Raw genomic sequence first — 24,313 nt, forward strand, 5'->3', positions numbered from 1 at the left:
CCACATTAAGTTTTTCAAAAATAGCTGTTGAAAACACACACGTATAATCTTTTATAAAACATAAATCTATGTAAAAAACCAGGAAAAGTTGAAGTTGTCGATGTAAAATGTTTACCAAAACAGGATAAATAAATCTATGACCGCAGGGGTTGACCGTTCCAACTCTGCGGTTTCGTAGTAGACAATGAAGCGGATATGAAGAGCTCTCCTCAGGGGCCTTTACTCTTTCTTAAACAGTGCGCTGACACGCTCTGGTGGCTGAAGTTAACGAGTAAATCACAGACTGTTGAGGACTTCTATTCTCAGGGTTTGTGTGTCTTCAACAGGCTAACTTCAGCCACCAGAGGGTCAGCCATGTACTGTTTAAGGGAGAATAAAGGTCCCTTAGGAGAGCTCTTCTTCATCTTTGGCATCTTTAACTTTTCCTGATTTTTTATTTTGTATTTTTTAAATCAACCAACAGCAGCACAAATTGTCATGTTGACCAAAAATGCTTATAAATGATCTAAAAATCAGCCTGAATGCTTCACTCCAATAGAAAACAATGTGATGTTTACAGGCAGTGACATCATCAATCCTGTGATTTCAAGATGGCGGAACACAGACTCTTAAACTGTAAAGTAGTCCCATTTTTAAAAGGCAATGAAATGAATATGATGCATAATAATGTGTTTTGTTAGGCTTCAATCTTCTAATGAGGACATTTCAAAGATTTTAGGCCAAACTTGTGAAAACAGTGGAGGATCCCTTTAAGACTTCCTAAAACCCTGCACTTGACCAGGCTGAACTGACCTCAATCCAGCTTCTGCACGAACGCATGCACAGTGTGATGTGAGCCTGAAGACACAACGCAGCCCATACATTGTACATTGTGCGTTGGACGGTGTCGTCGTAGCTTCACACGTGACTCGTATTAACAGCTTCCACTTCTCAAAGCTCTTAACCAGTATGTTTGGATGTCCTGCATGTTGTTGTGCTGCCACTGCATGTGTTCACGTTGTGTTTGCACCTTTTTTTTTGTGCCCTCTATGCACACACACACACACACATCCCAGCATGCCACCATGCGACGTGCCAACGGTAGGCCGACTCGGCGGCAGCTTGACTTCACCTCACGAGAGGGCGAAGTGGATCGAGCCACCGTAAGTGCGTGCGTGTGCGTGTGTGTGTGTGTGTGTGAGATTTGCAGTCAAAAGCACACATTGGCAACTTTTATCACAGTGGGGGCCACACAGACCTGATGGGCAGATTTGAAGGCCACAATTTGTTTATTTTAGTTTTTGTTTTTTCAGTTTTATTGTCATGTTGGGTGTTTTTTAGTCATTGTTTTGTATTTTACTTGTAATTTTGTCATTGTTTTTTTTATGTTTTTAGAGTATTTTTTGTGTATTTTTGTCTGTATTATTTCACTGCCGTTATGTGTGTCTTTGTTGTATTTTTGTGTATCTTTTTTGTATTTTTGTGTTTTAAGAGTCATTTTTGTTGTCGTTTTGTGTGTTTTCAGTCATTTTGTGTTTTTTTGTCAATTTCTGTATTTTTGCTGCTGTTAATGTATAATTTTCAGTTTATTTTGTCGTTTAGTAAATTTTTCTAATCCTTTTTATATTTGTTGTCATTTTTTTCATCGTTCTCTGTAGTCATGTTGTTGTTTTGTGTTTTTAGAGTAATTTTTTCATTCTTTTGAAGCAATTTCTTTCTAATTTTGATTGTTTTTTGTATATTTTTCCCTTTATGTATTTCTGATGTCGTTTTTAGTATTTTTGGGCTAATTTTGTATATTTTTGTTTTACTTTTGTTTATTTTTCTGTAATTTTGTATGTGTTGCTGAGTCATTCTGTGTATTTTATTTCTGCTGTTGTTTTGTGTGTCTGTATCACATAAAATTAGACCATGCCAATGTTTGGCTTACACCATATTTCGTGTTCATGGTTGACTTTTTTTTAACATATTAACTACTAATTCAGTCAATGCACTAATGAATGGGTGAGAGTAGGTGTGAGTAACGAGGTTTTAACGTCTTTTAATTTGTTTTTCCGCATCATCGTCCTGCAATTTGTGGCTCATTCCTCCACCTGCTTCCTCCAATCTGCCAAAAACAATCAACACACTTTTGATTATTAAAAACTCTTTCCCTGAATCATCCAGCACTAACCTCACTCTTTCTAACTATTATTCTGCTTTTCTCCCTCCTCCCCTCACCCAAGCACTCGTATCTGGACAGAGAAACCTCGCTCATTCTGAAAAGCATTGCCGGAAAGCCTTCTCACCTCCTGACCAAGGTGACGCCACCATACACTCGCTTTCCTCTGTGTTTTCTCTCACGCGTGCATCTCTCCTGCACTGCATGTCCTTTGTTTTCAAGGAAAATCCCTGTTGCTTTGGCAAGAATAAGATAGTGTTGTTTAAAAAAAAGAAAATAACATTAATAATTGCCAACCAACATGGATTTTATCTTGTCAGATGGACTAATCGTTCTCACTGGACCGTTTAGGATTTAGTGTTAACTTCTACTATAAGGTCATGACCTGAACCCTTAAAGCCATCGTTTTTCAAATAAATTTTAACTAATGAAATTATTATACACTATAAAAACATGGAACAAGAGTTTTTTTGAACATCTCTTTTTTTATTATGCGTGGCCTAACGATTAAGGCTAAATAAAGGTAAAAATGTCAAAATAAAAATGCATGTATTGTGGGGGTCTCTGTCGTTCCAGGTCTCCACTCGATTGGTGGAGATCCATGATGTGGTGCTCCCATATTAAATGATTTTTTTCTATATGTTCAGCCATAAAAAGTAAAACTCTGACACATTTAATCCTGTTAAAACACATTGTTGACATTGTGTGTATTTTTGATACAAAGCAAGAAATCACAAGCATATAAATGTGTAGAAAAAAATCTAATTGTGATGGTGTTACACATAATATGTCAATATGAGAAAGTGGGAAAAATATCCAGTTAATTTCCTCAGAAACTTAAACTCAGGAGTTTTGGGAGAATTAAAAAATAAAAAACTTACAATGGGAATTATTTATTGGAATTAACTGGAAACTCCACCCCCTGCAACCTCAGTGACGACTCACCAGTACAAATGGGCTCCATAACATGAAGGAAACAGATGCAGTTGCTCATATATTGCTCTCATCTTTTTTTTGGAATAATTCATCTTTGACTTATTCAACTGGAAAAATGAAACTGTGGATTTCAACTTCCCGCTGCACTTATTAGTAATAACATTGGAAACTTAATTACCAATTTTTAGAAGATGTGTTTATATTTAAAGAAAACTAATATTTTACACAATCTACATCCGTGATGTGAATGTGATACACTTGGGTTAAGGATGTAAATAAAACAGTCAACAGTTTATTCAACAAACATCTTTAAAAGTGATAAATGCTGCCAGTTTATTGGAAATGACGCCTATCTATGGCTAAATTATTTTTGTAGTTTTACATCCTCATGTCTTCATAGCATCACAAATGTTCTGTTCTTTGGTGCTGAAATAAAACATTACTTGCCGTAAGGGAGCGTCATGAATCATGCACTGGTTTCAGATGTCGGCGCATATACGAAGCTAATGCTTAGTTTCTTTTGCTCTGGTTGAATTTAATTTATTCCACCATGACTTGGCTCACTTGGCTCAGGCTTCAGAATAAGACGTGAGGGCGTGATGTTGGGGAACAAGCACACAGATCTGAATGGCCTCAGAGGGATTTGCTTCTGTTGAGGATTTAAGAGTAAAGATCAACGAAAGGCAGGGATGTACTGGGACAATAATTCAGCCCTGGCATTTTGTGTCCAGACCAGTCCACTACATTATCAGTGTCACCACGTAGAACACATTATTGTTGCTCAACATGTGGCTCTTTGTCTTAATTTTAATTATTATTCTCCCAGAAATTCTTAAAAGGGGGAAACTTTTTAACCCTTTTTATCTATTTACATTTTGCAACTTTCTTTGTCCCATTTTTGCCCCTTTTCAGAAAGTTCCGACCCTTTTTTCAGACTTTAACTACTCTTTGCCACTAAATATCCCATTTTTGCACTTTCATCCAAATTTTGTCCTTTCTTTAATTTTTTTGGGCCACTTATATCATCCAAATAAGCTAACTTTTGCCCAATAAATACCACTTGATTAATTTTTTCCCTCTTTGTTCCACATGTTTGCCCTTATTCCACTATTGTTTACCACATTTTGCTCCTTTTTACTATTGTTTGCCATTTAAGCTACCCTTTGCCATTACATACCACCCGTTTCCACTTTATTTGTCCATTTTTTTTGGCCACTCTTGACTGCTTTTGGCCCATTTTAGTCACTCTACACTCTTTTCTTGCCACATTTTTGCCACTTTTGGACCATTTTTGCCCACCTGTTACCATGTGGCCAAGGTGAATTCACAGTGGGACTGAGATTTACTCTGAACTGTAATCCCGTGACCTACTCTCCAGAGTTTTTTTTTCCTTTCCTTTACTCGAGTGACTAAACACCCGGCGCCATGTCGGCAAACAGCGTCTGTGGACGTGCACTCAGGCTGGTCATGTGGAAAACAAAGTTTGGGTCATAAATGTTCTTTTTTGCCCCCGTATTCCTTCCCTTACACACATCACTTGAAATATTCAGCACCTCAGCGGAGTCTCCCTCTGTCGTTGTCACTGTAGTTTAGCTTCAGGGAACCAAGTTGGTCACGGTCGCTCTTCTCCTCCTGATTGGCTAATGGTTGAAAAGCCTTGCCGATGCTCTTTACTACAGTTTTTTTAGTAGTGGGGGGGGATTATGCCCCATCGATTGGGCACGCACCCAAACCTCTGCATGTTTGTGAAAGAGTGAGGGAGTGATGGAGAGGGGGGGTGACAGAAGCCAAGGGGGAGGGGCATAGTGCTCCGTGCTGTGTGTCTCGTGCTTATAGTTGAGTTGTTCTCCTCTCAGACCATGTGTGTGTGTGTGTGCGTGTGTGTGTGTGTGTGTGTGTGTGTCACGGCGCTGCTGACCCTCAGTCGAGGCTGGATTTTATCTCTGGAGTAACTATTTTTTCTTCTCATCTGGATCATTATTTCAACCTCCCTCTGGTGGGGATATCTTTGAGTGAAGTCTTTCCTAGCTGATCCTCAGCCTCTCGCCCTCTGGGGATCCTCGACTATTGTTAACCTTCCGCTGTGTAGCGAGATCAAAGGAAGCCACCGTGTGACGCCACTATGAAACCATAACCCCACGTTTATCAGAAGTGCTGCGATTGGCTGTGTTAATTAGATTTTCCAACCTGTAGAATGGAGGTGATGGCGTCATGTTGGAGGGCACAGGTGAGACAGACGAAAGCATCCATTTTTTTTTTTTTTTTTTAACAGCCGGTGACATTTTAATAGAGTCAAATGTTTCTGCTGGATAAGGTGTTTTTTTTATTCTTTGTGTGTCAACTGTCTGCACTGTGTGTCCATCCAGGAGGAGCAGGCTGCCAAGCTAAAGGCGGAGAAGATCCGAGTCGCTTTGGAGAAAATCAAAGAAGCGCAGGTCAAAAAGGTATTTCCTCGTTTATGAACACACTCGGCGTTAGAAGGAACTCGCGCAACGATCGCCGTCTTCTCACATTCGTCTCATTTCTTTATGAACTTCATTCACAGCCGAGCAGCAGAGTGAGAGAAAATAGGTCATTGCGGCGTTTGATGTTGCGTGTATCTGCTGGGGAGGGTGCGAGGAATCCGGCGAGCCGTTTAAAGACAATGCAAAAGGCAGACGAGCAACACAAGGCGTGTTATTTAACCGTCACGTCGCTGATGGTTCTTTGGCCAACAGTGGTGCCTTGCTCACGTCCAATGGGAAGTCATTGTGGGAGCGTTTTATTGCCAGTGAAAGAGAGCAGAATGGCATCTTTTGACTGGCAGAATGAATGGTTGAATCCCGACTGTGTTGGAATAACAGATTCAGTGTGCGGAGTAGATCCAAACCGGCACAATAAAGGCTGCTGGTACGACTGGTGCGTTAAGAAAATACAAGCCTCAGCTTCAGCTTTTTAATAACAGTTTACATTCATTTAGACTTGTGTTGGTTATGTAGGGCAGACTCTCCATGTCTGATGGATCCACATTTATAATTTGTGTAGATTTCTTTTCAATCATCTGGACTCTGTTTTGATTGGATGTCGGGTTCACAGTGGGAGGGCACAGGCAGGAGGTCATATATTGAGGACATTTGGCTTCACACGCTGGACTTCCACGAATACTTTGAGGGATCAACTCTGCGTTGGCTTTGGATAAGCCCAAACTTTGAGCTGATTGCTGCAGTATTAGTGTTTGCTATTAGGGACTTAATTCTAGCTTGTAGGAGTCGGTTTTACAGCAAAGCACAGCATAAATGTCTGTTTCAATATTGAAATAATAGTATAGGCAGACGCCTCCCAAGAAGACTTGCAGTTGACAGTCGAAGCATTTCCTGAAAAACACATTGTTCAAAAAGAAGACTGACTTTTTGCTGCTGTTGCTTTAGATTATGTGTCAAACTCAAGTCCAGGGGGCCAGATTGGGCCATTTAGATCCGTAGTTCTCAAAGTTTTTTGGCTGACATACCTCCTTTGTTTAATTTTGTGTGGCCCCCAAAACCAATCCCACAAAATTGTATTTCAAGAAGTTGGAAGGAATATAAAGCCCAACATAATACACAAAATAACGCCCAAAAAACGCAAATTGACAGCAAAATGCACTAACAAGAAAACACACACACAATTCCAAAGGTACACAAAATGACACAACAACCACTTAAACAAGCAACATGACTGTGAAAGCACAAGAAACAACAACACATTACAGAATAGCTTCATAGTCACACTAGTAATTGTCAACAAAATTACACAAAAATGATAGGAAAATATAGAAAACAACAAAAATGCAGAAAGCGACCCCCAAAAACGCTCAAATCGACAGCATAAATGCAAAAAATTACTTGCAACAAGAACACACACAAAAAAACATGCTCAAAATGACTCCAAAAAACACACAAAATCATGACAAACTGACTAAAGAACAAAACCACAAAAACAAAAAACAGACAATGTTGATAATGTGGCCCTCGGATCAGATACAAGCACTTTTTTGTGGCCCATCCCTGTTTTAAAGAATCTCATTTTGTATATACTGTAAGTGGAATGAATCATTATTTATAGCCTCCTGAATAGATTTATTTCAATAGTTTTTTATTATTATTTCTGATAATCTCCTGCCTGATGTGGGACCAAGACTGATTTTTAACTAAAAATTAAATATTAATACATTTCTCTCAAGTACCTCCTATAGTGCCATCGCATTATTTGTCTCCATTAATTGCATTGTTGATATCTCAGCCCCTAAAATTAATAATTTCAATTAAACTCCACGTTTTTTGGAATGACTTTATTTTCTCTACTGTCTACGCGTATAGCGTCATGCTTTCTTAGAGAGAAGTGGTCATGTGACCAGGTACGGTATGTAGTTGCGGGCACAGTGTTTCCATTTTGCTTTTCTTTTGTGACACATTTCAATATCGAAACGTCTGAAAAGACTTCCTCATGAAAGTATAAAAACTTTTCAGCCATATTTGAGAGTTTTTTCAAAATTCAGGTGTTTCCATTACCAGTTTCGTTGATTTTGTTCATTTCCAAGAGTAATGAAAACACCTGAGCTACTGATGTTAACCAATATAGAAGTGTAAACTCAAATGATAAATCCTCTTTGTTGTTGTCTGTCCCTCAGCTGGTGATCAGGGTCCACATGTCAGACGAAAGCTCCAAGACCATGATGGTGGACGAGCGTCAGACGGTCAGGCAGGTGTTGGACAGCCTGCTGGATAAGTCCCACTGTGGCTACAGCCCCGACTGGTCGCTAGTGGAAACCATCACTGAGCTACAGATGGGTGAGCGTCTGGTGTATCTGCAACACACAGGACGGGACGGGTGTACGGGTTGGAATGTGACGCCTACTTGTCTCCTCCCTTTTTGCTCAGAGCGCATCTTTGAAGACCACGAGAACCTGGTGGAGAATCTCCTAAACTGGACGCGGGACAGCCACAACAAGCTCATGTTCATCGAGCGCATCGAGAAATACGCCCTGTTCAAGAACCCTCAGGTGAGCGCGCGCGCCGTCGTCATAACAACGGCGGAGCTGCTCCTGCATTCTGTGTGTAGAAGCTGCCTGTAGCTGCTACATTGTTTATGTATGCTGAGCGTCCCACAGAGCAGTGTGTGATGGAGACGTGGAAGTGGGTCAAAGCTTGTAAAAGTAAATTATTCATAAAACATCCACAAGGTCACCTAACCACGCCCCCCCCCCCCATCCTTCTCCTCTCCTCCATCACTTCCAGAACTATCTGTTGGGGCGGAAGGAGACGTCGGAGATGGCTGACAGAAACAAAGAAGCTTTATTAGAGGTAAAAGCAACATGTTACACCCCTCTGAAGTCATGTGTAATAAAAATGTCATGTTTTTTTGTCTTTAGGAGTGTTTCTGTGGGGGCTCAGTGTCCGTGCCAGAGATCGAGGGCATCCTGTGGCTCAAAGAGGATGGAAAGAAGTCGTGGAAGAAACGCTACTTTCTACTCAGGGCCTCGGGGATCTACTACGTCCCCAAAGGCAAAGCCAAGGTCAGCAGACACTAGTGGTCAATTATAATTGTAATTGCATAATTGATAATTAATTACTATTATGGAGTAATAATGATTGTAACTGTAATTGAGTTCAGATAATTGACTTTGTGATCGTAAAAGCTACATTTTAATTAAACGCAAAACTGGGGAGCAATCATAGAGTTCTCTGGCGTACACATACTGTATGTAGTTAATCAATAAAAAGTTTCATATTAAGTTTCCCACTAACTGTCAGTTCTTTTGAGTATCATATTTTTTAAAAAAATGAATCGATGGGTGTACTGACTGAAAAAAGGCTTAGAGGCCCACACCAAAAATGTTAATACCAATAATTTCAAAGAAGTCTAACAAGGTAACCAAGGAGATCAAAGTGGATTTCCTAAGTAGCAGTTGTCTGAATAATAGAAACCTTAACACACTAGTTAATTTAGGCTCGGTATATGTGATCATTTGTAATGGAACTTTAGTAATTGAGGACGTAATTGCAATTGACTTTCAGGCAGGAAATTAAAATTGTAGTTGGAAAATATACTGGTCACCGTAATCATAATTGAACATGGATAATTAAAGACGTAAAGGTAAGTGAAAAATGTAATTGACCCACTGTGAAGCTGAGATACTGAGAGAGTCAAATCCTTCTCAGCATCATTATTTACAGCAGATACAAAGCATTCACAATTTATGCTCTTCACATGTGTTTTTTCCCCTTCAAAGGCATCCAGAGATCTGGTGTGCTTCCTGCAGCTGGATCACGTGAACGTCTATTATGGCCAAGACTACCGCAGCAAATACAAAGCTCCCACCGATTACTGCCTGGCCCTGAAGGTGAAGCTCCGACACTAATCTGTGATAGACAGGGGAACAAATACAAGGAAGTATGGCTCGAGAACTCAGTATGAAATGTTTTTACAGCATCCACAAATCCAGAAGAAGTCTCAGTACATTAAGTATCTGTGCTGTGATGACGTCAGGACCCTGCACCAGTGGGTGAACGGGATTCGTATCGCCAAGGTCGGTTCGAACCGGAGTTAAAAGTACACGAGGTGTCAAATATGTTAACACAGTGTGTACTGATAGTTTTTGGGGTTTTTTGGCCTGTTCTCACGCAGTACGGGAAGCAACTTTACACAAACTACCAGGAAGCCATGAAAAGGACGGAGGCGGCGTACGATTGGTCGTCTCTGTCCACCTCCAGCATCCGCTCCGGCTCCAGCTCCGCTAGCATACCTGGTTGGTGCCAAGGCTTTGTAGTGTTGCTTTGATCAAGCCTTTATATTTATTTTGTTGTTTGTGCCTTTTCTTCAGAGTCCCAGTCTAACCACTCGGGACATTCAGACAGCGGGGTGGACACAAGCTCCTCCCACGGGCGCTCCCAAAGTGTGGTCAGCTCCATTTTCTCTGAGGCCTGGAAAAGAGGCACGCAGATTGAGGAAAACACCAAGGTAGGTGTTAAAGCTGATGGAGACGAATCGAAACTTTATCAGATAAAGACAAAGTGTAGGCCTCATAGATCAGTAAATAATACATCTCATAGACATTTTGGAGTCCCGTAGACCAGTGGTTGTCAACCTTTTCAGCCCGTGACCTGCAAAATAAAGGTTCCAGAGACCGGGGACCCCCCACTGTACTTGCAGGTGGTTGAACGCAGACTTGAACAGTGAAGAACAGTCATGTGGAGACAGTGCTAACTATAAGGGGGAATAAAGGGCAGGGCTTTTGGGGGTCCATCCATAAAGTCAGCAAAATGATGGTCCATTGTTCTATGAATCTGTGATAACATTAATTTATTTATCTGAATAAAATCCATCAGAAATAAAATGGGTTAACAGTGACAAAAAAATGGTACAAAAGTTGGTGAAATGGAGTTTTAAAACCACAGAAATTGGTTACATTTGCAAAAATAAACATAAAATGTGGTGAAAAGGGGTTAAACAATTATGGGTCAACATATGCGACATGAAGTGGTAAAAGTAATGGAAAGGGTTTGTAAGTGCCGAAAATGTGTTAAAAGTGGGAAAAAATTTGCAGAAAAGGCGTTGAAATTTGATGAAGTGGCAGAAATGGCAGTGATGTAGCAAAAATACATTAAAAGGAGCAAAAATATGGGAAGAAAAGGTGATGAAAATAGGTTCAATATAGCAAGTTTGGTAAAGTTCTAGAAAAAAACCCAAAAATGGGCTTTCCTGAAGGCATCTGGCAACCCTCTCCCAGTGTCTCGCTACCCCAAGGTTGAGAACCCCTGCCATAGATGAATGCATGTTCTTCAAAAAAGAGAAACTGCCATTGTTTTGCTACAACCCTAAAATTGGAAAAACACCAGAAATGTGTTGGAAAGTCAATTTGGCGGAGTTTTTGGGAGCAACACAAGAAATCACATCCCACAATGCAATTTGTGAAAGTTTTTTGACAATTTCAATAAATGCAGATGAAAACAAACCTTTTCAGACTGAAAACTAGAATGTAACATCTGTGCTTTAAATGTCTGTTTATACTTCACTATTGCTCTAAATCCTTATAAATGTGTAAATAAAGTGAAACAATTCTGTTTTCTCTCAGCAGATGCGTAATGAAGCTTCCAGAGGGGCCACATTGCCCCACGCGTCCCACAGCCACCGCCATCACAGTCAGCACTCGGTGGACCACCCGGGTCTGACTCTGACCCCCTCCCCTCAGTCCCAGCCTCAGCAGCCTCCTCCTGTACAGCCACACCCCTCACCTCATTCTCCTCCACAAGTCCCCCAGCAGCATCAGCAGGTTCCACCCCCTTCACAGTCCCCCCAGAAGCACCCAGAGACCATCGCTGCCTACAACCACTCGCCGCCAATGCAACAGGCTCCACCCCCTCCACAGTTCCCCCAAATGAACCCACCAACGGTCGCCGCCTACAACCACACGCCGCCAATGCAGCAACAGCAGGCTCAGCCCCCTTCACAGTCCCCCCAGAGGCACCCAGGGACCGTCGCCGCCTCCAACCACATGCCGCCAGGGCAGCAGCAGCAGACTCCGCCTCATCCACAGTCCCCCCAGAGGCACCCAGCAATGGTCACCGCCTACAACCACGCGCCGCCAATACAGCAGCAGCAGGCTCTGCCCCCTCCACAGTCCCCCCAGAGGTACCCAGCCGCCTACAACCATGTGCCCCCAATGCAGGAGCAGCAGGAGGTGCCTGCACCGCCTTCCCCTCCTCCTCCGCCCCCACCTCCTCCTCCACCTCCTCCGCCACCGCCGCCACCGGTCCAGATGGTGTCGCACCACTCGCCAGCCCCCACCATGTACAAGTACAGCACCATCACGCGGCTGCAGAACCAGAACCAGGCAGCCAACCAGCACAAGATGTCCCAGCACGTCCATCATGTGGGTAAGCAGGTCCTGCCCCCAGCCCCGTCTCCCCCCAAACCCAACGTCAACCACATTGCTGCAAGGACTAATGTCCCACCTCCTCCGCCCCCGCCCCCACCACTGTCTATGCCCACCCCAGGCTCAGCGATGGCTGTGCTAAGGCTGGGGCCTCCCAGCCCGGCCGTCCCACCAGCCTTCCTCCCTCCGCCCCCAGCGCCTCCACCCGCTCCCATCAACAACGGCGTCCCATTTCCTCCGCCCCCGGCTCCTCCCCCTGCTCCAGCTTACAGTACGGAGCCACTTTTCCACATTGGGTTGAAGAAGGAGCTAAGGGAGCGTTTTCCCAGCCCACCACGAGACCTCCTGTCTCCAAACAGTGGCCTCGAGGACTCGCCGCCACCTGCCCCCACTCCCCAGCCACCCCCACCACCTCCTCCACCGCCGCCACCACCTCCCCCACCTCTCCAGCAGCTCCCAGCATCGGCCCAGTTCTTTCCTCCTCCCGCGCTGCCCAAAACCTTCACCCCAGGCTTCGTCCCTCACTCCGCCCCCAAGCCGATGTCGCCTGTCTCACCCTTCCCTCCGGCTCCGCCTCCTGCATCCATCGGAGGACCCTGCCCGCCTCCACCCCCACCGCCTCCTCCACCCGCACCTCTCAAGAAGCAGTTTAGCCTTCAAGCAAACCACAACTTTAACCCTCCTCCTCCGACTCTGCCAAAGCAGCACAGCCTCTCCAAAGCAGCACCGCTGTCCGCTGTAGCCCCGCCCACCATGTCTCTAGTCAAACAGCTGGCCAGTCAGTTCCCTGGAGCCTCACCCCAGCCGGCCAATCACACGGAGAGCCCCAAAGCGCCACTCTCCCCTCCTGCGGTGAAGACTAAACCTAAGTGGCACCCCGTGGGGGGGCACCAGCTGCAGTCCCCAGAGTTCCCCCCTCCACCTCCAGATAGCAGCAACGGCTTCCCCGCCCCTCCGCCCCCTCCTCCTCCGCCCCCGGCACCCATCACAGGCCCAACACCAGCACCTCCACCTCTGCCTCCTGGAAGTCTGGGCTCCCCCATGAGGAGGTCTCCCTCTGGTTCCTCTAATGGAGGAGGAAAAAGACCTCCTCCGACCCCCCAGAGGAACTCCAGCATCAAAATGGATAGCTCCACCTCCTACGAGGAATCCCGGAGAAACCTGCTCTCTAAGTTTGCTCCTCAGAGCAACGGCACTTCTTCTTCTTCTTCTTCTTCTTCTTCTTCTTCTTCTTCTTCTTCTGCTGTGTGCGCTGCCTTCTCTGGGTGTCCCTCCTCTGGGTCTCCCTCTAAGGACTCCTCGGGTGGACCTCGGGCTTCCCCTAAACCGGGCAAACTGAACCTGTCCCACCTCCCTCTGGCCCTGCAGGCCAAAGTCAGCCAGACCAAGCAGACCAGTGGAGACTTCCCCTCTCCTCCCTCTGAATGCACCTACTTCCCTCCTCCACCCCCGGCCTCCGAGCTGTTCCCCCCACCCCCGCCCCCTAGTACTGACCCTCACAGTGCAGGAGGAGGAGCTCCTCGGGTGGCAGTGGTCAACCCTCAGCCTCAGGCTCCGCCTCCTCCTCCACCAGTCCCTCTTGTCAGTAATTCAACATGGGGTAAAAGCTCTCTAAAAAAGACTCCTCCCCCCACGCTGGGGCGCCGCAGCAACGCTACCCCCGAACACCCTCCCCTGTCCCCGCCTCCTCCCACGTCCCCAAAAGGAAACTCCGGACAGCCCAATTTCCTGGAGGACCTGAACCGGACACTGAAGCGAAAGTCGGTGGGTCGCCAGGGCTCCGTCAACGCCACCGGCCTGACGGGGAAGTGCGACCCGGCCGGGACGACGATGGACGACATGGCTCTGCCCCCCCCGCCCCCTGAGCTGCTGCTGGACCAGGAGAAGCACAGCAACGGGGCCAACGGCGGCTACATGTCCGGAAACATCTCAGGCTATGCAACGCTACGACGTGGACCCCCACCTGCACCACCCAAACGGGGCGACGCTACCAAACTCACTGGAGAGTGTTGAACTTAACGGACAGATAACGAGCGACTCAAGATGGCTGTAAATACTGAAACACGGGTCCAGAATCAGGACTGGATAATGGAAGTAGTGCAAGGTCACAGGAAGTGAAGAAAAACTTTTAATCCTAAACTTATCTTTTGGTTTTCCTGATATTCATAAATAACATCAGTCTGTTTACGCAGATTGATCTCAATGTTCTTCAAATGTTACTGGATCCAGCTCTGAGCCAAGCTAGTCATACTGGAGATGAATCGTTCTGCTTTGGTGCTGCATGGACGACAAGCTGTAAATCAGTGTGTGTGTGCACTGTGAGCGTGCATGTACGAATGGTTACAAACAAGGCGATAATGTATTTACTGATGAATTGAAGGATTTTTTTTTATTATTATTAAAGTGTGCAAAGATGAGGGCCACAGAGGAATGTAGATCCAAAGCACTGCAGATCACACACATACAGGCCCCAAAAATCCAAATCTGTCGTCTCAAGCATTTCTCGACTGTTTTCATTTAGAAGGAAGCCTTATTCCAAATGTTTTGCACAGAGGACATGAACCAAAGGTCTGTGCAAAGAGAAGAAACTTCTTTTTTTTATTATCTCGTGCTTATTTAATACAAATCTTGTACTTCTACATGTATGACACCAATGGGAGTGAACCTTTGTGAACTGTGTGAGTGTGTCCCGTGTGCTGGCCTTCACTCTTGTTTTTTGTACAGTCGCAGCTGCTACTCCGTTAGCCTCCAACCCCCCCCCCATCCCGCTCCAGTGCAGAATTCCCTCAGTCCATTATGAAAGGAGTGGAAAGTTCTGGATCTCACCTCAGATCATTGACTCATCCTATATGCTAACAGGAACCGTTGCACTCGTGTTGGACTGAATGTTGAACATTTATTCGTGGTGACAGGACTGCTTCGGCACATGATGGATACTTCTTTTTTCCTCTCTCTCTCTCTCTCTCTCTCTCTCTCTCTCTCTCTCTCTCTCTCTCTCTCCCTCTCTCTCTCAGCATTGCCTTTGATCTTAGGGTGCTACAGCCCTATCTCTGGTCTGTGCGTTTGTTTCCAGGGTGACATTTCATTTCACAACATTTCACATAATTTATAGTCAGTTACGTGCTGTGGAAATGTTACATAAACGCCTTAAGAGGGAACGAGACACCCCCCCCCCCCAGAAAGAGGCCGTGGGTTCACATCCCGTTGTCATCGCTCTGATACACAGTGCGCTGTGTAAGTTATTGATGTGCTGACGCAAACACGTGGGCCAAATGAAATGAAGACAAATGGCGTAAATGTGTCTTTGCATATAAACTGAAAGTCCCAATATAAATGTTCAAACTACATTGTGTCAGAGTCATGATTCTAGCCTTTCTGGGAAACTGTTTGAACCAGGGGTTCTCAACCTTAGGGTCAGGAGACGGTATTTGTTGAACAATTTGCGGCCGTTTTTGCTTATTTTAATAATTTTTTTGCAACTACACCAAACATACCACATTTTAACCTACTGTATTTTCATTACTTGACCATGTTTTTGCTCTTTTTAATGCATTTTTGCACCATTTTTCCCATTTATGCCACTTTTTCATCAATTTTCAATGCTTTTTCTGCACATTTTTTCCACTTTCAAGACATTTTCAGCACTTAACCCTTTCCACCACTTTTCCACATAATGTTTTCACCATGTTGCATGCTTATTTTTGCCAATTTAACCACATTTACAGTTAAAACTAATCGTTCCAATATCAACCCTTTTTGCCGCTTTTTTTTGACCGCTCATATTTGCAACTTTTAACCAATTCTGTGGTTTTTTTAAAACTCAATTTCACCACCATTTATTTATTTATTTTTAAATTTTAACTCATTTTATTTTTGATTAAAACCAGGATTTACATCTTTAAGATGACTATATACTAGTTACAGTATATACTAATTATTCAGATAAATAGATATGGTTATCACACATTTATAGAACAATGAAACAACATTTTACAGACTTTATTGATGGTCCCCCGTAAATCTGTTATTCCCCCTTATAGATGACCCTGTCTCACCTTCTTTAGGGGGTTTTGGGCCGAAAAGGTTGAGAACCACTGGTTTAAATCAACTTTAAGATGCTTTAGGTGCCCCCTAGTGGTTAAGTTGTTTTATATAGAAGGAAAACTAGCAGTGATGAGTTAACATGTTACAAAAGTTGTTGTTTTTTCTCCCCCAAACAATCCTTTTATCACTATGTAAAGAATGTGTCTTCTTTGGAGGTAAGCTTTCTTCTGACGGTTTCGCATTCATATGATAATTTAGCTAATTTTTAATATTTGTCCATAAACAGTCCACCTGCTCACTGGACCCTGAGCTGGATCACCTGAGACCATCCTCCTGTGCTGAGTCAGCAGGATAAATATGTTCTCATACACACGGCAGGTCAATAACTCATGATGCTGCCAACAGGTAGGCGATCAATGCGCGCGCACCAACTTTTAAACATGTTTTTTTTGTTCGTCAAACCTTGAACAAAACTACAGAAACATCTCCTTGACTTCAGCATTGTAATTCCAGTAAGATTCTTTTTTTTAATGTTTAATGTTCAGGTTGTTACTGTTACTTATGAAATCCACTTTGATCTCCTGACATGTTTTGGCTGTCAGCTGCCAGTCTTCATCAGAGGCGTCTGCTTATCGCTTCAAAGGAAACATCAAAGCGATTCGTAATTTTTTGTGTTAGTTTGCAGTAAGGATTTAAGTGTCTGGTTGGATAAATGAAAATATAATAAAAATGGACTTGCTGGGTGCATCATTTCAGTCAATCAATCTTTTATTAATATTATGTATATGTTTTATTATTATTCATCGATATTATATTATTACTTTAGTATCTAAGTATTTAATTAAAATATTACTTTGTTTCTGCTAGTATCCATCTTGACCAGCATATAATTTTGTATTTTTTAAATTACAGAGGACAGAGATAAAATCAATTTTTATTCATAGCCTAGTGGCTCAAAACCTGTTTTTCAGGCATTTATTTCAGAATTTAAATATTATACGCTCCAAAAATAACAAAGCTTTAAAGACTGGTCAAATAATACATAAACATCTATTCAATGTGGGTAGTTAGTTACACAAATCAGTATATGAAGTATTTGTGGCCCCAGGGGGAGCTGTTAACCTACAACAAAGCACTCGTCTTTATTTAAATGAACAATTAAAAACACCACATATGTAATATTAGATATTTTAACAAACGTCGTATGGTTGGTTTACATTCAAATACTCCATGAGCTCTGTCTTTTTATTATTATTATTATTATGCAAACACCCATGAGCTCTGTTGTAAAGTGGAGTGGAGGAAGTGACGTGGTTTACGCACATGCGTTTATAGTTTTTTTTTTTTTTTTTTTTTTTTTTTTTTTTTAATTGAGCACAAATTACAGTAGCAATTACAATAAAGTGCACCATATTTAATATTAAATTATTGATACAAAAATGCACATCTGTACAGATAACAGACCAGATAACTAAGAATAAAAGTTTTAAAAAAAAGTGTTTACAGAATGAAAGTTACAGTTTTACAGCTTTTTTTTTTGCTTTTCATATATTTTATAGTATTGAAAAATCGATGTAACTTGTTTTCAAAATGATGTCCATTTTGTTTTATGTTTATGGTATTTTGCCTGCATGATAAGAGTCTGTATCAGGAGGGAAAGGTCTTTTATTTTTCAAAATAAAAGATGATGCCACTCCCTTGGAGACCAATCACATGACCTGTTTTGTTATGAATAAGTTTCTGTATATAAGACCAAAGGGTTTTTACTGTACTTGCAGTGATAGAACACATGGAGCAGCATCTGTATGATTTCCCTGTGCTGTGCTTTAGTGTCCATGTGTCCATTAATGGTCTCTGGCCTTGATCGTGAAAAAAGATAAAGTAAAGTTCAACTTCTAAATAAACAGAACACATGCAGTCGATATTCTGTCCCTGCCCCCATTCTTTATGCAAACCACTGTCACTTTGAAAGTGGACCCTGACACCATGAGTACCATGTTGATTTTCCTCCTTTTAACAAGTTTGGTGGCGCTCCTGAAGACGGGCCACAGCACGGAAACACGGTGAGCTTCTTTGGAGATCTTCAGACATTATGTGAGGAAAATAATAGACATGTTTGATAAATCTGTGTTTTTGTTTTACCAGGGATCAAATTCTGTCATTTAGCCCCAAAACTCAACATCAAGTGGACATTGTGAGGAACATCTCCATCCAGTATGAGGTAAACTGACATGAACTGATTCCAGATGGTTGATTATTTGTATCCTTACATTGAATATGATTATTTATCAGACAGCCTTGTGGCAGCCAGTCGCCCCTCACTACATCCAGGAGGAAACCCAAGTCCACCTCTTTGTCCCTGCAGCCAGCTCAGAGAGGGTCAAGGCTCTCCTGCAGATGCACGGCATGTCACATGAGTAAGCCTCTCACCAGGGTTGGGGTCAATTACATTTTTCAATTGCAATTACATCTTCAATTATCCTTGTTCAATTCCAACTCAGTTACGATTGCGGTGACCAGCATTTTTCCCAATACAATTACAATTACAGTTATTAGTTTTGCCCTGAACATCAATTACCATTACATTCTCAATCACTAAAGTTCAAATTCAATTAATTACAGTTACTGAAACCTATCAAACGATGGCAGTCATTCTTAATGTTTAACTGTTGGGGGGAAAAAAATCTAAATTCTTACAAAATCTTTTAATTTTCCCCCAATTATAACTTAACATCGTCCTTAATTAAATAGAAATGTATCACAGAATTAAGAAAATGTAAAGGGGAGACCATGTTACTGCTGAAATATTGTTGATTTTTTTTTTTTTTTTTTACTTATCTTGTATTTTGTTTACGTAGAAGTTTGTTTTCCCGCATAAAATCTGTGGCCCACTTGAGATCAAACCGCTCCGCATTTGGCCCCTGAACTATAACGAGTTTGACACCCCTTTCTTATCTCTTGGTTACTTTGTTAGGCTTCCTAATCAATAAAAAATATTGGTGTTACTATATTTGGTGTGGCTGTCTGAGCCTTTTTCCTGTCAGTATACTGTATATCTGAAACACATTTTAATAGTTGTTAACTACATACAGTATATGTGTGTGTGTAAGCCATAGAACTGTGTCATGGTTCCACAGGTTTATTTAATTACATTGTAATTGACAAGTTTTTAGAGCATTTCCATGACAATTATGATGTCAATTATCTGAATTCTCAAATATAAATGCAACAGCAACAGATTTTTTTACAATTAAAATTACAATTATAATTATGTCATGAGTGTAATTAATTATCCTAACCCTGCTTCTCACGCACAGGTCACGCACTAAAAACTCTTAAAAACCCTGTATATTTCATTATTTTGTGCGTGGACCTCAGAGTGTTGCTGGCCAACGCCAACGAGCTGATGGAGATGCAGACGAGGAACGACTCCACGGATCCACGGAGCAGCTCATCTTTCTACGAGAGATACCACAGCCTGGAGGACGTAGGTTCCGTAGCCTGGAGCATGAATTTGCGCCATTTATTTTCCCACAGCGTTGATTGTTTGTGTGCTGGGGTGTTTTTCACGTTTGTAGATTTATTATTGGATAAACAGGACCGCACACGACTTCCCCAACACAGTCAAAGTCATCCTCATTGGCTCCTCGTACGAGAAGCGACCCCTTTATGTTCTGAAGGTGAACCACGTGACTGAATAATGCAATGAAACCTTTGTATTGAGGCTGTTTTGATCAGTTTTGTTCTTTATTCCCCCCAGTTGTCCATGAATGATAATCCCAATAAGAAAGCAATGTGGCTTGACTGTGGTATTCATGCCAGAGAGTGGGTCTCACCTGCTTTCTGCCTTTGGTTTGTTCACTATGTGAGTAGACGGGATTTCGTATTTGTGATGTTATCCTGAGCTCATTGAAATTAAACATCTGCCCATCGTCTGTCAGTCTTTGTCTTTCCACCAACAAAATGTAGATATCACCAACATCCTGGACAACATGGACGTCTACATCCTGCCTGTGATGAACCCTGATGGATACAAATACACATGGACAACAGTAAGGGCTGTTGTGGATAACTCTAGCTGTGTTTCCATTACCCTCAGAAATGTGCAAAATCTAAATAGCGCAATAAAATCTGGTAAAGGAAACACCAATACCGCCAAAAAGTTTTTACGCTTTCATGAGGAGGGATTTCAGACGTTTTGATGTTGACGTATGTGGTCACATGACTACTCAAAGTCATGGGGCGGTATGTGTGGACAGAAGAGAAGACCTGGACATTTCTTAGCATTAGACTATAAAATATTACAGCCACATTAGACGTGAAACAACAAAGGAACGTGGAGTGTTAAAAGGAGGTTCGGGGCGTCCGTCTTCCTCCAGCGAAGTCTCGCAGGATGAGATTTTAAGGGAGTTACGAGGCGCCTGCCCAAAACAACCTTAAATAGAAACACGTTCAAAGCACAATTATAATTTGTCGACATCCAGAAATATCGCTTTTATTTTGCAAACGTCTGTAACATGAAACCCAGCTATTGATGTTTCACGTTTTGGTTTCTTGCAGAACAGGATGTGGAGGAAGAACCGCTCCATCAGCAAAAGCAGCGGCTGCTTCGGGGCCGACCTGAACCGAAACTTTGACGCCAACTGGTGCAGTAAGCCTTTTCCGACACATTAAAATTCCTTTGAAGAAATTTTCTTTGTCCTTGTTCGCAATTGCTTCCTGCTCTCCACAGCAGAAGGCGCTTCTTCAAACCCCTGCTCCGAGATCTACTGCGGCGCCTTCCCGGAGTCGGAGCCGGAGTCGCAGGCCGTGGCCAACTTCCTGCGCAGCCACAAGGACTCGATCCAGCTCTACTTAACCATCCACTCCTACTCTCAGATGCTGCTCTTCCCTTACTCCTACACCCTGGAGGAGTCAGACAACCACAATGACTTGGTGTGTGGTTGGTGGCTGTGATGTACCGACCTGTGCCTCACCCTCAAGCTGCTTGTGGACACAACTTCTTTCTCTTTATGTTTTCTTTCTTTAAGCTCGAGATGGCTCAAGAAGCAGCACAGAAAATCCGGAGGTATTACAGGAACATCTACAGATACGGTGCAGGGGCGAAGACGATATGTGAGTGAGGCGTCTAGTTTTTTTCCCGGTATTCCCTGTGACATTATCTCACTCCGCCAGGCATTCAATGTCGACCAGATTTGGATCTTTCAGTCCGTGAAAAAAGAAGAACACCAGAAATGTGGTGGATAAATCCGTGTATCATTCGTTCATTCGTTTTTCATTATGTAACAAAAACATGAAAAACACTCATTATTTGATATTTGTTTCCAAAACCAAAATGAAAAAAACGGAAAACGCCTTGTTTTTCAAATTCAAGCTCTTTTGCTTCGGTGCAGAAAACGAAAAACTGAAAACGGACACTTTTATTCGTTTTCTCCATTCCCGATTTGCCAAAGTACGTGACCCGGAAGTGTACTCTCGTCCAACGCTAACGGCTATGCTAACGACAATTCGGCATGACAAGATCACTGCTTCCAACTGTGCATCCGAAACGTGTCCTTTTCGCTTTAGCTGGTGTTGGGCACAGAACCTCCTCACGGACATTTTGGAGGATTTAGAGACTCCTAAGTGTTCCAAAGCTAAAGATATCTTGGAATGTGTAACGCTTCACTTCCGGGTCACGTACTTTGGCCAATCGGTAATGGAGAAAACTAATCAAGGTGTTCGTTTTTTGTTTTCTGTACCGAAGCAAAAGAGCTGGAATTTGAAAAACAAGGCGTTTTTCGTTTTTTCATTTTGGTTTTGGAAACAAATATCAAATAATGAGTGTTTTTTTTTGTTTTTCATGTTTTTGTTACATAATGAAAAACGAATGAACGAATGGATACACGGATTTATAGTCACTTTGGCAGAGTTTTTGGAGGCAAAGTTCAGAATGACGGAAAAACACTTCTATTTATCTGTCTGTGGGACTCCACATCCCACAATGCAATGCGCAGTGAAGCTCAAAGCAAACTTTCAAGCAGCGATTTCACTCTTTTACATGTGATCTATCGATCTATGAGGCCTACACTTTGTCTTTATCTGATGAAAACGATAGCTTTAAACTAGCGTAAGCGTCCTCTGAGATCTGACTATAGCGGTGTTGTCTTTAGATCTGGCTCCTGGTGGATCCGACGACTGGGCCTACAACCTCGGCATTAAATATTCCTTCACCTTTGAGCTGCAGGACCGCGGCCGCTATGGCTTCCTGTTGCCACCGTCTCAGATTTCCAGTGCCTGCAATGAAGCTCTGCTAGCCACAAAGGTCATAGCTCTGAAGGTCCTGGAGAAAACTCAGTCCCCCACAAGTGCTCCTCGAACCTTCTAAGCAGTTACGACAAAGATCAGTCAAGTACATGGTAGTGATTGTTGTAACAGTACGCACGTCTGTGTTTCATCCAGTGTTGATTATTATTATTGCATATGCTTAAATTAAAATAAATATTGGGAATTTCAGGCAAATATGTTTTGTATGCATGAAAACATTCAATAAACAAACATAAATTGATACAATAATGTTTGATTTTATTCAGCGCAATACTTTTAACAGGGTTAGGGTCAATTTTGGCATGATAAAAAATATTAATACAAAATATCAATATTTATACCAATATTTTCATTGATTAGGAAGCCTAACAAGGTGATGAATATTACTTTTTAGTGTAGTTTACAGCTGATTTAGGACCCGGAGTGGCTAACAGAAAGCTAGCGCAAGACAAAGGTTAACTTTTATATTAATTGTAAATGGAAAAAAAAATGCTGGCAACTGTAATTGTAATTTAATTGTAATTGAAAACGTAATTGCAACTGAGAAATGTAATTGACCCCAATCCTGAATTTGAATATGGACATGTATTTTTTCAGATATATTTTTTTATTTTAAAAAAATAGAATAAAATAAAAGTAGCACTAGTAGTAGTAGTAGTGGCACTATTTAAAATCCAGACATCCGTTGAGAAAAAAATTATTCTAATAATTAATAAATTAATTTTAAAAAGCAAAAGCATTCGGTCTAAAATTTAAATATTTCAAATTTAACATCGGTGAAACAGCGCCCCTCTGGGTTCCAAGGAAAACGCAATGTTATCCAACGGCAGCGGTCAGTAGGAGAACTGCAGCCTAACAAAACCCTCACCAGGTGCGAAGTGCGCTCTCCTGATTACAGGAGAACCACAGACAACACGCTACTGCTTCTCCTGCTTCTCCTGCTGCTACTGCTTCTCCTGCTTCTCCTGCTGCTACTGCTTCTCCTGCTGCTCCTGCTGCTCCTGCTTCTCCTGCTTCTCCTGCTGCTCCTGCTTCTCCTGCTGCTCCTGCTGCTCCTGCTTCTCCTGCTTCTCCTGCTTCTCCTGCTGCTCCTGCTTCTCCTGCTGTACTGGAAACTAACTTTTAAACATACTTTAACAGCAAGATAAACATCAAGAAATTAGGATTATTTCAAGAAAACAACAACAACAACAACAACAACTTTGAAAACACTGATACTGCATTGACTTTAGCAGTTTTAATTGCTGTGAATAACCAACAACTGGGCGACGAAAGCAATGAAGACAACTTTAGAATGGGAGACGTCATGAAATGTGAGTCAAATACACTTAATTTGCTCTGGCTGTGTTCATTATAGTTATTTGTGTTGCAGGATGTGAAGTTTGTAGATGTCAACATGCATTTGTAAACGAGCACACTTTGTGTTTTATGTTTGTTGGCCTTGTTGTGACCTTTTTGCATTTGTGTTAATTTCTTTAAATGCATTCACCTGACACTTCCCAGCCTCCGTAATAAACAGCCACATTTAGCAACAAACCACGTTTTAAAAAACGTATGTGAATTTAATTTTTTTTTCTTCTTCTTATGCATCAAATATAATGTCAATGTTAAATCTAAATGATAAATATTAAATCTTAATGTTACATATTAAATCTAAATGCTACATATAAATGTTACATTTTAATCTAAATGTTAAATGTAAAGCTTAAATCTAAATGTTAAATCTAAACCTATATGTTAAATCTCAATCTAAATGTTACATGTAAACGCAAATTTAGCAACAAAACCACGTTTTAAAAAAACGTATGTCAATTTTGTATTATTTTTTCCCCCCTCATGCATCAAATATAATGTCAATGTTAAATTTAAATGTTAAATATTAAATCTAAATGTTACATATTAAATCTAAATGCTACGTATGTTACATTTGAATATAAATTTGAAAATCTAAATGTTAAATGTAAAGCTGTACAATCTTCGCCCCATACTGGATGTGT

The 24,313-nt window shown here is 42.0% G+C and overlaps 2 protein-coding genes and 1 long non-coding RNA gene across 13 annotated transcripts in view; 2 read left to right on the forward strand and 1 right to left on the reverse strand.

Moving 5' to 3' along the window:
* Positions 1 to 15,311, forward strand: part of raph1b (Ras association (RalGDS/AF-6) and pleckstrin homology domains 1b) — a 48,231-nt gene extending 32,920 nt beyond the window's left edge. For 2 of the 11 annotated variants that reach the window (XM_028466696.1, XM_028466713.1), the window contains exons 7-18: positions 1,056 to 1,142; positions 2,205 to 2,279; positions 5,443 to 5,520; positions 7,722 to 7,881; positions 7,972 to 8,093; positions 8,329 to 8,394; positions 8,463 to 8,606; positions 9,324 to 9,434; positions 9,522 to 9,620; positions 9,719 to 9,839; positions 9,915 to 10,051; positions 11,166 to 15,311. In XM_028466696.1, coding sequence (XP_028322497.1) covers positions 1,056 to 1,142; positions 2,205 to 2,279; positions 5,443 to 5,520; positions 7,722 to 7,881; positions 7,972 to 8,093; positions 8,329 to 8,394; positions 8,463 to 8,606; positions 9,324 to 9,434; positions 9,522 to 9,620; positions 9,719 to 9,839; positions 9,915 to 10,051; positions 11,166 to 13,979 — 4,014 coding nt within the window. In that variant the 3' untranslated portion in view covers positions 13,980 to 15,311. Of the gene's footprint in view, positions 1 to 821; positions 832 to 931; positions 947 to 1,055; positions 1,143 to 2,204; positions 2,280 to 4,976; positions 5,304 to 5,442; positions 5,521 to 7,721; positions 7,882 to 7,971; positions 8,094 to 8,328; positions 8,395 to 8,462; positions 8,607 to 9,323; positions 9,435 to 9,521; positions 9,621 to 9,718; positions 9,840 to 9,914; positions 10,052 to 11,165 lie in introns of those variants that run through there. The other 9 variants (XM_028466705.1, XM_028466723.1, XM_028466732.1 and 6 more) reach the window with 6 other exon arrangements.
* LOC114475789 (uncharacterized) lies at positions 115 to 13,946 on the reverse strand. The gene is made up of 3 exons (XR_003675506.1): positions 13,936 to 13,946; positions 2,295 to 2,299; positions 115 to 293 (listed from the first exon to the last, which is right to left on the reverse strand). It is a non-coding gene; the product is annotated as an uncharacterized LOC114475789 (long non-coding RNA).
* Positions 15,312 to 17,736: 2,425 nt separating the features above from the next.
* Positions 17,737 to 22,377, forward strand: cpb2 (carboxypeptidase B2 (plasma)). The gene is made up of 11 exons (XM_028466845.1): positions 17,737 to 18,073; positions 18,156 to 18,231; positions 18,303 to 18,427; positions 19,389 to 19,497; positions 19,589 to 19,690; positions 19,771 to 19,875; positions 19,952 to 20,062; positions 20,571 to 20,661; positions 20,743 to 20,945; positions 21,041 to 21,125; positions 22,163 to 22,377. Exons 1-11 carry the CDS (start codon positions 17,958 to 17,960, stop codon positions 22,375 to 22,377), a joined length of 1,338 nt encoding a protein of 445 aa, XP_028322646.1. The 5' UTR covers positions 17,737 to 17,957.
* Positions 22,378 to 24,313: the final 1,936 nt, after the last annotated feature.

This window comes from Gouania willdenowi, chromosome 2, assembly GCF_900634775.1.
Source record: "Gouania willdenowi chromosome 2, fGouWil2.1, whole genome shotgun sequence".
Taxonomy (NCBI): domain Eukaryota; kingdom Metazoa; phylum Chordata; class Actinopteri; order Blenniiformes; family Gobiesocidae; genus Gouania; species Gouania willdenowi.

Excerpts from the sequence above, each read along its gene's own strand:
- cpb2 (XM_028466845.1), top strand. The coding sequence starts at position 17,958 with ATGCAAACCACTGTCACTTTGAAAGTGGACCCTGACACCATGAGTACC. Across the intron at positions 18,232-18,302 it reads ACATCTCCATCCAGTATGAG|ACAGCCTTGTGGCAGCCAGT; the intron begins GTAAACTGACAT and ends ATTATTTATCAG. Across the intron at positions 19,691-19,770 it reads GACCCCTTTATGTTCTGAAG|TTGTCCATGAATGATAATCC; the intron begins GTGAACCACGTG and ends TATTCCCCCCAG.